At 41.8% G+C, this 12821-nt stretch overlaps 1 protein-coding gene across 5 annotated transcripts in view; it reads left to right on the top strand.

The window, feature by feature from the left end:
* Window positions 1–12821, top strand: part of KCNH6 (potassium voltage-gated channel subfamily H member 6) — a 191026-nt gene that overhangs the window by 157628 nt on the left and 20577 nt on the right. For all 5 annotated transcript variants that reach the window (XM_069952457.1, XM_069952458.1, XM_069952459.1 and 2 more), the window contains 3 exons: window positions 187–612; window positions 1281–1680; window positions 5000–5199. In XM_069952457.1, the coding sequence (XP_069808558.1) occupies window positions 187–612; window positions 1281–1680; window positions 5000–5199 (1026 nt within the window). The remainder of the gene's footprint in view (window positions 1–186; window positions 613–1280; window positions 1681–4999; window positions 5200–12821) is intronic.

Genomic DNA, 12821 nt, shown 5'->3' with positions numbered 1-12821 from the left:
AAAAAGTGTTTGTCAGTAGTTTTACAGACTCTCAACTATTTATAGCTATGGTACTGTTATAATCCTACATCTCAGAGAAGAGTCTCAGTATTACTCTCACAGCTATGCATGTGCTAAGTGATGAGTCACGATGGAACATTAGGTTGCATTAGATATGCTCAATAATTGTCCTCTTACCACCCACAGGTCCTTTCCCTGGGGGCAGACGTGTTGCCAGAGTACAAGCTGCAGGCACCGCGGATACACCGATGGACCATCCTCCATTACAGCCCTTTCAAAGCAGTGTGGGACTGGTTAATCCTACTGCTGGTCATCTACACCGCTATCTTTACCCCATACTCAGCAGCCTTTTTGCTGAACGACCAGGAGGAAGAAAGAACTTGGGAATGTGGCTATTCCTGCAACCCCCTCGATATCGTGGACCTGATTGTGGACATTATGTTCATTGTAGACATTATCATCAACTTCCGTACCACCTACGTCAACACAAATGATGAGGTAGTAAGCCACCCGGCCAAGATCGCCATCCATTATTTCAAAGGCTGGTTCCTTATAGACATGGTGGCGGCCATTCCCTTTGATCTGCTTATCTATAGGACGGGCTCAGATGAGGTGAGCAGGTGACAATAGAAATCCATATTAGAGGCTCATAGGACAATCTTGAGAAATTGTAGCTAGACACAGAAAAGATTTGATGTTGTAGCTGTACTTTTCGACCATAGATCAAGGTCTATAAACCTGGATTTGCCATAGTGCAAATCCAAAAAACCAGGGAGACCAATCATACATTTTCCTTGGCATGGGAAATGTTGTTTTTACATGGGAGCGAGCATTCATGTTTATATCAATAGACAACCTTATCCCGACATCTCTGTATCACACACAACAGTAAAGGATTGAGTTCATTGAAATCTGATCCTTATTCCAACCAACGTCTGGTACCGAGAATGATAAGGAGACCTAATACACTTTAGATCATCATCTATTTCTGCTGAGACTGGCAGGTTTGGCTGACATTTATCAAATGCGTATGGCCATCTTTATAGAGGAGGCACCCAACAGGTGGACCACTTTTATGATGTTTATAGGCCATATAGACCTGGATTCTCCTTGGTCCTTTGAACTACGGAATAAGTTATAGGAAAATAAATACTATATATACTATCAGTATCAGCTATGATTCCCTAGTCTAAATCTTTTGGTTAGCTACAGTCCTTTTTCGATAAGGACAGATGAAATGCTGGTTGATTTTACCCACACGTTGTTATTTTACCCTACAGACGACCACTCTGATTGGCCTTCTGAAGACAGCTCGTTTGCTACGTCTAGTACGCGTTGCCCGAAAGCTGGACCGATATTCTGAATATGGAGCTGCCGTCTTATTCCTTCTCATGTGCACCTTTGCCCTCATAGCCCACTGGCTTGCCTGCATCTGGTATGCCATTGGCAATGTAGAGAGACCCTACATGGAGCACAAAATTGGTTGGCTAGATAACTTGGCCAACCAGATTGGAAAGAGCTACAATGACACTGATCTTGGATCGGGGCCCTCCATCAAGGACAAGTATGTGACAGCTCTGTACTTCACCTTCAGCAGCCTAACCAGTGTTGGATTTGGAAATGTCTCCCCAAACACCAATTCAGAGAAGATCTTCTCCATTTGTGTCATGCTGATTGGATGTAAGTAACTAATAGAAAACATTACTTCCAGTTGGAGTCTCGAATGTAGCTACCAAATCTACAGCCACTGGGTGGTATTTCACAGTGAACACCTAGTTTACCTTGGTTCTGACCTATGGATATTTGTTCAATCAGTCTTAGCACATTGTTCAATATACGTCTTTCAACCAATATGCACAATTTATTACTCCAAGAATACTTGTGTGCTACCTTCTTTATTGCCCAGACATAGAATTGATAGGTAATGTGTAGCGCTATTCCTGGCACTTATACAACCCCCTCAATATCCCTAGCATATAACAGCATTTTTCACTAGTTTTCCCTCTCCAGTTTGCATTCCTAATTTTAATTGTCCCTTACTGGTTGTAGACTAGCAGCTATGATGTCTCCCATACATTGCACACACAGAAAAGGGTACACTGTCAGAAACATAAGCCTAGTTACAATGATGTCTCTTATACACTCAACACACAGAAGATGGGACCCTGCTCCCTTAAATGTCTGCACCATACCCTCATACCCCATACACTACACCCACACATAGAGGAGGGAATTCTGCTCCCCTGTATATTTGTACTACACCATCATAATCAGCAACAGCATTGAGGACCTTATAGAGTAGTACTGACCACTCAGCACTGCATAAGTGTAACACTTACTAGAGCTTACAACCCAGTGCCTGAGTCTCTCTCTGCCTCCCTCTCACTTTGCAGCTCCCTCCTCCCTCCATAGATTTCTATGAGCAGTTGTAACATGACACTTCAGAAGCTGATCCGTCATGGGATATACTTGATAAGTTTAGGATAGTGGGGAGTAGAAAAGTAGCTTAATAAGTGGAGAAATGCATTTTTCCCTAATAAAATATATTATATGCTCCACCAAGTGTTGGCTGCAGGCAGACAGATTTTTTTCTTTTAACTCTATGACCATATGGGTATTTAGAGCTCTGTTCCAAACAATATAAAAATATATGAATTTTATTTGTGACCAACTGTACTTGTGAATGGTACTAATCCATCTTCTATTTGCTAGCCTACATCCTGGAGCAGAAACATTCATCATGGTCTGTCTATTGTATGGTGTATATGTATTTGCTGTATATAGACTGTAGTCCACCAGGAAAGTCCTATAGTTTTTCTGTATAGTGACACGTATAGCCTGTATATTTGAGAATAGAAAGTTGGCAGATGTGTGTTTCCAGATCAGTGGTTTGTTTAGAAGAGTTTGCTCAACTTTTATTGCCACTCAAAAAAGTTTTCTTTATTCAAATAACCAGAAGGGACACAAGGCACCAGTCTATCCTGTTTTTAATGCATTTGTAATCTCAAACGCAGCAGTTCTTAATGCGACTCTGTACCCACAATCTGTCCCCCCAAACTGCTTGTACCTTTGGATAGCTGCTTTTAATCCAAGATCTGTCCTGGGGTCCGTTTGGCAGGTAATGCAGTTGTTGTCCTAAAAAAAATAATGTTTAAACTTGCAGCCCTGTGTCAAATTGGCGTGGTCTGGAGTGTCTGTGCCCTTAGGCCTGTGGCACCTCCGCATTCCTCCTCCTCATCATTAGGAATGCCCCAGGCAGGATTTCTCCTATTCATCACCTGTCTGAATGTGGTGTCCCATCACGGGGGTTACTAGTTTGAACACCCCTCGCAAAAGCCTTGTACTGTAAGAAACAATGTGGTAATGAAGGTGTATATTTGAGTTTTACCACAAGAGGTCACTGTCTATACATTTGTAACTGTTGCACAGCTGTGATCATGTAAGGGTTATTGTTTTGTTTGTGATCTGCACACCAATGAGAGTTACTCTTCTCTTCCACCTTACTCTATCCTCCTTTCTTCTCGCACTCTCTTCTCTACCACTCACAGGAGTTGTTACATACATCCTGTATGAAGTTGTCACATGGGGAGAGGAAGTGTAGACCCACACTTAGTCAGTTCTTTTCTGTTTCTCAGTGGAGCAGGACACACAGATCAGGCATCCCTGCTGAGTTAGACAGGAGCCTGGCTCTGCCAGGTTCCCTGTCCCGGACAGACCAGCTGTAGTGTACCTCTATGGAGAACACAGAGACTTTCTCTAAAGTAACACTTATCCTCAAGATGCAGTGCTAAACACCCAAAGAGAGGAAAAGTCAGAGATCACCCCAGAGATCACACAGTGCAGGACAGTATCCTAAGGTAGAGGAACTGATCCGGATAGAGAAAAGCAGCTAAGAGCCTACGTACTCTATCTTGCTCAGACACTTTGCTCAACTCAGGTAACTAGGACTGGGGCTTGTGTCACCCTGATAGGAACTCGACACTGCAAGGCAAAAGGTGACATAGCGACAAAGGTTCGAAACAAGGGCACGGGTATTTTTCTTCTTCTAAGTATTTTCTTCAAGTCTTCTTCTAAAGTACCAGCAGAGCACAGTACTATTGGGTTGGGACTCTGAGGACCTTCTCCTCTCCACTACTCTAAACTCTCTCTACTCTTCTCAGCAGGCAACCAAGTTTGCACTGCTACTCTTCTCTCTACCTCAACCAACTCTCGGTGCAGATCTGGTGAAGTCAAGCCTGTATTAGATGATTCACTTGTATAACAGCAGATTTCTCAGTAAAGAAAGAGTTTATATATTTTATTGGGACTTAGTGATTATTGCACCAGCACCTACACACAAGCCACACCATCCTTGGGTCATTTCCGCTTTCTGTGGGTGGCGGTACCGACAGTCCGGATGGGTTATAACTCCACTCCGAACCACTGTGACTGGTCGCGCACATACCACATAAACACTCCACAGGTGCAGCACATCCAGCACATGTGCACAGTTAACTATCCAGCACATGTGCAGTGTTCAGACAGGTGATGAGCCTAGGTTACTGACACTCTAGGTTATGCCAATTTGACACAGGGCTGCAAGTTTGTTTCGTAGGACAATAACTGCATCACCTGCCGAACAAACCCCAGTATGGATCTTGGATTAAAAGCAGCTATCCGACGCTAAAGCGGATTGGGGGGGGGGCAGATTCTGGGTACAGAGGACTCCCAAGAATTAAAATTTAAAAAAATAAATAAATGAAGCTGCCTAACCCTTTTTCCTGTATATTCTCTGCTACTGTGTTTCAATAGAAGCGTTGGGAAAAAAAAAGAAAAATTGGCACCACTCTTTCCCATGGGTGGTATTACAGCTCACATCAATGGCTGTACCATCCTAGGAGCAGCCAGCTAGGTCCTTGTGTGCTCTACTTTTGGTCAGCCAGTGAAGTATAGGTAGATATGATTTCTGTACCCTTCCTGCTATGCTGTAAATGTTTCACCTCTTATTTGTCTCCCTCAGCCCTCATGTATGCCAGTATCTTTGGCAATGTCTCCGCCATCATCCAGAGATTGTACTCCGGCACGGCACGATACCACACCCAGATGCTGCGTGTAAAAGAGTTTATCCGCTTCCATCAGATTCCCAACCCTTTGAGGCAGCGACTGGAAGAGTATTTCCAGCATGCTTGGTCCTACACCAATGGTATCGATATGAACGCGGTGAGTATATTATCAGCACTAACATTTTATAAAAAGTCCCTGCAGCATACTTCATACCTGGAAGAAGAAACTGCGACTAGAGAAAGATATGCACACAAGTTCTAGGACTGGACTAAAGGCATCTGCCTCCCCCATATTCACAGAGATTTATATGACTGGCTTGGAGATAGTGGAAGGTTTGAGTAAAGGGGAGTTCTTATATCATTAAAGGATGGCATATTGCTAGAATATGACATCACCTTTATCTAGGTGCCAATTGGCATTTGGGACCACCACCAATCCTGAGAATAAAGGCCAGCGCTGCAACCCAATCACCATTTTTTCCTGCACAGCAGCACTTCAAGCCGCATGACTGTGCAGGGAAATGCATCCAGCCCCATTTACTTGATGAGTGAAGTACCCCTTCATTCTTTTTTTCAAATCTATGTTTTTTTTTATAGTACCCCTTCATTCTCATGATGATGTTGGTCCCAGAGGTCAGACACATACTTCCTATAGGCCATTAGTTTATAAAATAGGAACACTCCTTAATTAGGCTGTATTACACTGAATGATTATCGGTCTCACTTGTCCAATTACCAACCGTTCAGACCAATAATCGTCCATTGTAATTGGTGTTACCAATTGGGGACAAGTCCTTACACTATCTATCCAATCAGAGCTGACACTACCAGTCCACATAGGGACATGCCTACACCTGGTAACACCCAGTTGGTTATTCAGTCATAGATTCCTAGAAGGGATAACAAAGGAACAGCACAAAAAGGGGTATTCCTATCTCAGCATGTGATCACCTATCCACAGGATATATGGAAACATTATGATTGCTGGGGGTCCGACCACTGTTCAGCGGTCAGAGCTGGGAAATGTTTATTGGCTCTATAGAGAATAAGTATAGCCCTGTTCATTCCAGGGGTAATATTGTCTCTGTTCTCAGGATCGGTGGTGCACCACTCTCAACCCTACAATGAGCAGGTTATCTCCTGTATCCTGTTTATAAAGGATAACGTGCACATATGGCAATACTCCTTTAAAGTGTACCTGTCGTCATAACTTTCAAAACCTAAATCAGCAGCAGATGTGATATAAAGCAGGTTTGCAATTTACTTCCTGTATTTATCACTTTTTTCCAAACAGTCTAAACACAGGAAGTCCCATGTTTCCCAGGTCATCTGTGCGCTCACAGAGAAGGAAGTCATTTGTTTGATAGATATATAGAGCCGTGACTCTCTTTACAGGTCAGACTTGTTTTTAGTCTCTTTTTTTAACCAGCACAAAATCTTCAGGGGACTGGACCTGGATTTCTGGTAAGTACAGCTTTGTTTTACAGCATGATAACAACAAAAAAATAATGAATGTAAATTGCAAACTTGCTTTATATCATATCACTGCTGATTTAGATTTTAAAAGTTATACTGATGGGTACATTTTAAGACAATAGTAATATCCATTCACAGTGCATTTGTTACTACTTTAGTTCTATCTATGTATAGTCTATCTACAGATCTATATACATGGCTGCTGCATTTCACCAACAGTATACATCCCAGGTTGGATTATATACTGGTTGATTACTATTCAAGTCATTACTCCAGCAGAGAAAACAACCTCACTGTATCTGAATTATTCCCACAAAGAATATAGCGGGTGTATATTTCCTTGCTCCGCAGCTCCTAGATGCTAGTAAATAATCCTACATTTTATACAGTGTCTGACAGATGACATGCCAAGCAGAAATATGGCAGCAAATAAAATAGGCTGAGATGTAATCATCTTTATAATGATTGTGCTACCATCAGTGCCGGGAGAACATAACACAACGTAAACACATCACTCTCTCTTTCTTTATCTTGTGGTTTCCTTGTGTGACTTTGTACCCGTGCAACTTTATCGAGAGACAGAGCCGCTTTATTTCCTGGCCTGTACGATAAAACATTTATCTTCCTTGCTGATTCTATTAGATAGAAATTAATCTTTGCTGCATATTGTTTGTAGCTTAGAAAAACAGCAGCAACAACCAGAACTATAAGAGGGTAGAAGAAGCACAACATGGTTAGTTAGGGACTGTTCACATCATATATGTGGTGTATGTTTGGGGTATATGGGCAAAAAGGTATACCTATCTATACTGTGGCATACTCCTAACAGACACATTGAGACAAATGTGTTCTGTTCAGATCCCTATATCAGATTCGGTTACGGGACAAGAAATGGAGCTGGACAGCCTGTTGCACAATGGACTCCAATGGATCCCAACCGATCCCATTGACTATATTGGAGTTTTTCAAGTGTCTGTTCATTTGGTTGGGCAACAAATATGGCTTGTAGGGGTTTTTTTGCCAGTCAAAACCCGCTCTCTAAGAACAGAATGTGAAAACAGAGCTCAGACGCACATGTAGACACGGCCCTAGCAAAGGTCCATGTATTTCATTAGTTCTTACAGAACTCTCTGAGCAGTGCCATAGGGGTTTATGTGCTCTCTCATTCTGGGTTTCAGTCCAGTTTCATTGATTTACGCCCCTATTATGTGGGGCAATTAGTGGGAGCAAGCGAGTGCCGACATGTCAGGTCAACACTAGCTTGCTCCTCGTTCCATAAGTGCGGGGAGGGGGGGGGGGCTGCGGGGTTAGCATCTGCTAACTATAACAATAGAGATGCTGAATTAGCTTTTTATTGCTTTATTGCTGTGCATGTTGCAGGCCGTGCATTATTCAACAGACAATATTAAATGCTTATCACTTTTCAGCATACTGCACCGATGTGTATTTAATATCAAACTCTTTGCCAACCTATGGGCTAAACTGGAGAGTAAACCATAGCAGCATAAAGGTTCCCATACACATTAGTGAAAAATTGGTTGAACCCACTAATGTGTATGGCGGCCTCTCATCTCAGCAGATGTTCCTGGGGATTGGGTGTGTTATCCAAAGATTTCGATTAGGCAGTGACTTCCCTTCTTCTCTCCATCGAGAACACATGAACAATCGGCTGAGCTGAACTATTATGTGTATGGGGTGAACAAGGAGTTTGGCCGATTAAAATTAAAATTACTTGACTACAACCGTAACCCACCCAAATATTTTACAACAATCTACAGCTACTTTTTTTTTGCCATGATAGTATAGTTATTTGGCTCCAGAGATCTATAAAGGAATTATCAGCTGGCTATAGTATCTGGCAGTGGCTGCTCCTCTGTGGCACTCCAGCTGTTTTTAGTACAGCATGTGGCTGCCAGGGCATGCTGGGAGTTGTAGTTTCACAGATTGGAGACCACTGATCGAACCCTGTCAGTGCTGACCATACAGATGTTCGGTTGGAAGTGACATCTCGACATCCGGCAGCTGTTGAGACTGTGGCCCCATCTTCAGGAATCCTGTCTGTGTGTAGTACTCGTGTTAGTTTGTAGCCCTCGTGCTCCCGTGTATGTGTCGTGTCTAGTGTCGTGTTTGGGGGGTTTGTCTGCATGCGGGGAATGTATTTACATATATGACTATAATATATGGATAACCATTACTGTGTTTTCTTTTGTGCCAGAAAGGTGAGTGTCATTTTTATGTGTTTGTATGGAATATTGTATGTGCAGGTAAAACCTGACCCTAGATTATACATGTACCTTAGAATTTTGTCATCCTCTGACACTTTATAGGATCATGTAAGGAGATCTGTGGGGGTGTAAATACTGTGACTCCCATTGATCACAAGGACAAAGGTGCCTGCAGCGGCCTTCTGAGCGCCATACCCCTTCAGCACCCATCAGGTTCACTTGGCAGCAAGGCTGTCCAGCCATTTCCTGACATTCACTGCCGAGTGATGCTAAGCACAGCTGACAGGAGCCTAAGGCGCGCAGTTCTTGAAAGGATGCTACAAGCCCCTTAGTTCCTGCAATTGATGGTGGTCCCAGCATCATGACCCCTGACCCCTCTCTTACCATCTCCTAACATGTCTTTATAACATCAAAAGATAGCAAATTTTTACCTTTTTAAGCATATAGCATAATAAATATGAATCATTTTTTTAAATTAACTTCTTTGGTCAAGTTGTTGCCTATAGGAACAAGTTGTCACCCAGTCTGCATGTTAAATCTGTCTAGTGCAGTAGTTCTAGAGTATTAGTCAATAACATAACAGGTTTATCATACAGGAGTCTGGGAAAGCTGGGTGACAAAATTTTTATGAGTTCTAGTGACAACATATAGGTTGTCAAGCAACACATATGACTAATAAAGAGTTAAAAAGAATTCTAAAAGGGAACCTGCCATCACTTTCATGCTGCCTGAACCACAAGTGACTGGGGCGGTTCCTGGCAGCTTCTCCCCACCCTGTCAGCCTTGATAGATAGATCGCTCCCTGTTTGGGTATAGGAAGAAATCTATCAATCAAGGCTGGTGGAGAAGAGAGAGGCCACCCCAATGACTCGTGGTTCAGGCAGCATGGAAGTGATAACAGGTTCCCTTTAACAACTTGACTTTTACTGAATGTTGGTATTATAGCAGGTGTGAGTGTGATAGGGCTCCTGTGTGTGTGTGTTGTGATCTTGTCTTTACAGGATTCCTGTGTTCATTGAATCCATACAGTATGCCTAGGATTATATTGGGATGGTGTTGGATGTTGTACTCTGCCAGGGCCTCATGGTTTCTCTTCCCTTTGAAAGGCTAATATTCATCCAGCGGCTGGATCTCAAGCAAAGATCATCTGCCAGGCAAGGGCATAAACTTTCCTTCCTGCTCCGTGTCACTCAGTTGGTAGCATGGAACTGCGGTGCGTCTTACATGATGGCGCAGGAGTGGTGACTTATGGACAGGGAGATTCTTCATGGAGAATTTATGCTAGGTCGCTCCACAGCCTCAGGCCTAGAGCCTTCCATGACATAACATGCACTGACAATGACTTACTTAATCATTTAAAAGACACATAGATGAGATCGCCAGAGATAACCCTCAAAGTGTATGACAAACACCATTACATACAACATTTACCGCGGAAAGGCCAATCCTCCCTGGCTGATCAGCAGATTATGAGGCTATGCATTGCTCTGGGTAGAAAATGGTGACACAAAGGACACATGGAAATGTCAGCATTACTAATCATGTACTAAGACCAGTATATGTGTTACTGAATCACAATAAAATCCAATATTGCCGCAAAGGCTTAATATCTGCTAGTCATGAAAGGAGGAAGACTGTACAGATCACATAGAAAAACAAAAGGGAAGAACTAAATTTATCTATCTAATATATATATATATATATATATATATATATATATATATATACAGTCGATAGATAAATTTAGCTCTTCCCTATTATATATATATATATATATATATATATATATATATATATATATTCTATTGATATTTATATAATCTGTCTATTTATCTATTTCATCTACAGTATATCTTCTTCAATTTATCACATATATCATCTATCTTACATTTATAAAGTTTTCACATTGTTTCACTTTTTTTTAGATTGTCCTGTTGCGTCTCTTTGTGCTCAAATAAAATATAAAAAAAATCATGTTTTCCTCATCTTTCAGCACTCAGTACCCCGTAATAAGAAAATTTAAAAAAGGAAAAACTAAAGTGTTGGCTGGATATATTTTTTAGAGCCTTTGCTATATAAGTATTTAGAGCCTTTGCTATATAAGTATTTAGAGCCTTTGCTATGACACTTGTATATTAGCTCTGGCACCTCAGTTTTCTCTCAATCACTTTTGATGTTTCTGCACCTTCACTGGAGTCATCTGTGGTAAATCCAGCTGATTAGTGACCAAGAAACCAATGGTCACTCTGGCTGAGCACCAAATATCTTGTGTACAGATGGGAGAAACTTCCAGAAGGTCATCAATCGCTGCAGCCTTCACCAATCCGGGCTTTACTGCAGAGTGGTCGGAAAGAAGACGTTCCTCAGTAAGAGACACATGAAAGGTGCCTGCAAAAAAGCAGGTAAAGGACTCTCAAACTGAAGGAAGCAGGATTTACTGGTCTGATGAAACCAAGATTTAACTTTCTGGCACAAAATTTTAAGCATCAAGTCTGAAGGAAACTAGGCGCTGCTCAACTGCCCAATACTATCCCTACAGTGAAGCATGGGAGCGAACCTGCCAAAAGTTTGAGTTTGCACAAACCCGAACGATCTGCCTTTGAATTCCACTACCTGGAGAAGGTGGATGCAGCCTGGAAAACATGGATACAGCCTTGAGTTGCATTAACCTTCAGTCAGCGGGATTAAAATAGCAAAAGTTCAGGTTTATGTGAACCCAAACTTTCAGCAAGTCCACTCATCTTTACTCAGGACCTAAAAGGGTCTGAACTTTTAGCAAGACTGGACTGGAAAACAAGGACTGCCTGGAAAACATGGATACAGCCTCAGGCTGCATTTACTTTCTTCAGGCAGTGGGATTCAACTGGCAAATGTTCGGGTTTAGGGTCAGAAGGGTCTGACCTTCCAGCAAGACAACGACTTTCAGCACACAGCCAAGACAACACAGGAGCAGCTTAGGGACAACTCTAAATGTCCTGAGTCGTGCTGCCAGAGCCCTGACCTGACCACAATGGGACATCTCTGAAGAGACCACAAAATGGTTCCATGAGAACCCCATCCAACCTGACAGAGAGTGAGAGGATTTGCAGAGAGATCCCAAATCCAAATGACAACCTTGTGGCCTCATAGCTAAGAAGGCTGGAATTACTGCCAGAAGGACTTCCCCTGAGTGCTGAGTAAAGGCTCTGAATACATATGGAAATCCAAGAGTATAGTTCTTCCTTTACAACGTATAAGCAAAGATCACTACCATTCTGTTTTCTCATTATGGGGTATTGAGAGAGGAATGGAAGAAAACGTGATTTTATTTTTGCTCAAGGCCTCAACATTAAATAAAAAAAGACACAGTCTGAAGATTTTCTAAATGCACTGTATATTATCTATCTAACTCATATATATCATCTATCTATTGCATATTTCTCTATGGATCTATAGCTGATTGTCATAATATAGATAGCTATCTGAAGTCAGTTAAGACTGAGCTTAAACTAGGAAGATCCGTTGATGATGATGTATAGACATCACAACAGTTATTCTATTGGATATCAGCTATTTTAATTTAATATTGACTGGGTTCCACAATGGAGGGACATCCTCTCCTGTCTGTAAAATGACTATGGCCACAAGCAGTGATAGGGCTAGCAGTGGCAAAAGTTATCATGAATAGTTACAGCATGTTATTTAGATGCAGCCAGCATTAAAAACTCCAATTGAAAGTAGTTGAATTGCATAAAAATTACACCCCGTTCCAAGTCTTTTACACAGCGAAATTGGATGGTAGTGACAATCGCTAAATGCATGTTCAGAGTAACTCCTGAACGCATCAGTACTGTGATATGTAAGTTGTATTTTCTGCTAGTAAGGAATAATCTGCTGTACAGATCTATGCATATTTAATATCTTTCCTGCACTGGTTTAAAGTTTCACTGTCGTTATAACTTTTAAAATCGAAATCAACAGTAGATGTGATATAAAGCAAATTTGCCATATACATTCATTATTATTTTTGTTATCATGCTGTAAACAAAGCTGTACTTACCAGAAATCCAGGTCCAGTCTCCTGAAGGCAGATCTTCTG

The sequence above is a fragment of the Dendropsophus ebraccatus genome, chromosome 14 (assembly GCF_027789765.1).
Source record: "Dendropsophus ebraccatus isolate aDenEbr1 chromosome 14, aDenEbr1.pat, whole genome shotgun sequence".
NCBI lineage: Eukaryota > Metazoa > Chordata > Amphibia > Anura > Hylidae > Dendropsophus > Dendropsophus ebraccatus.
The sequence above is the reverse complement of the archived record's forward strand: the minus strand, read 5'-3'. Positions and strand labels throughout refer to the sequence as shown.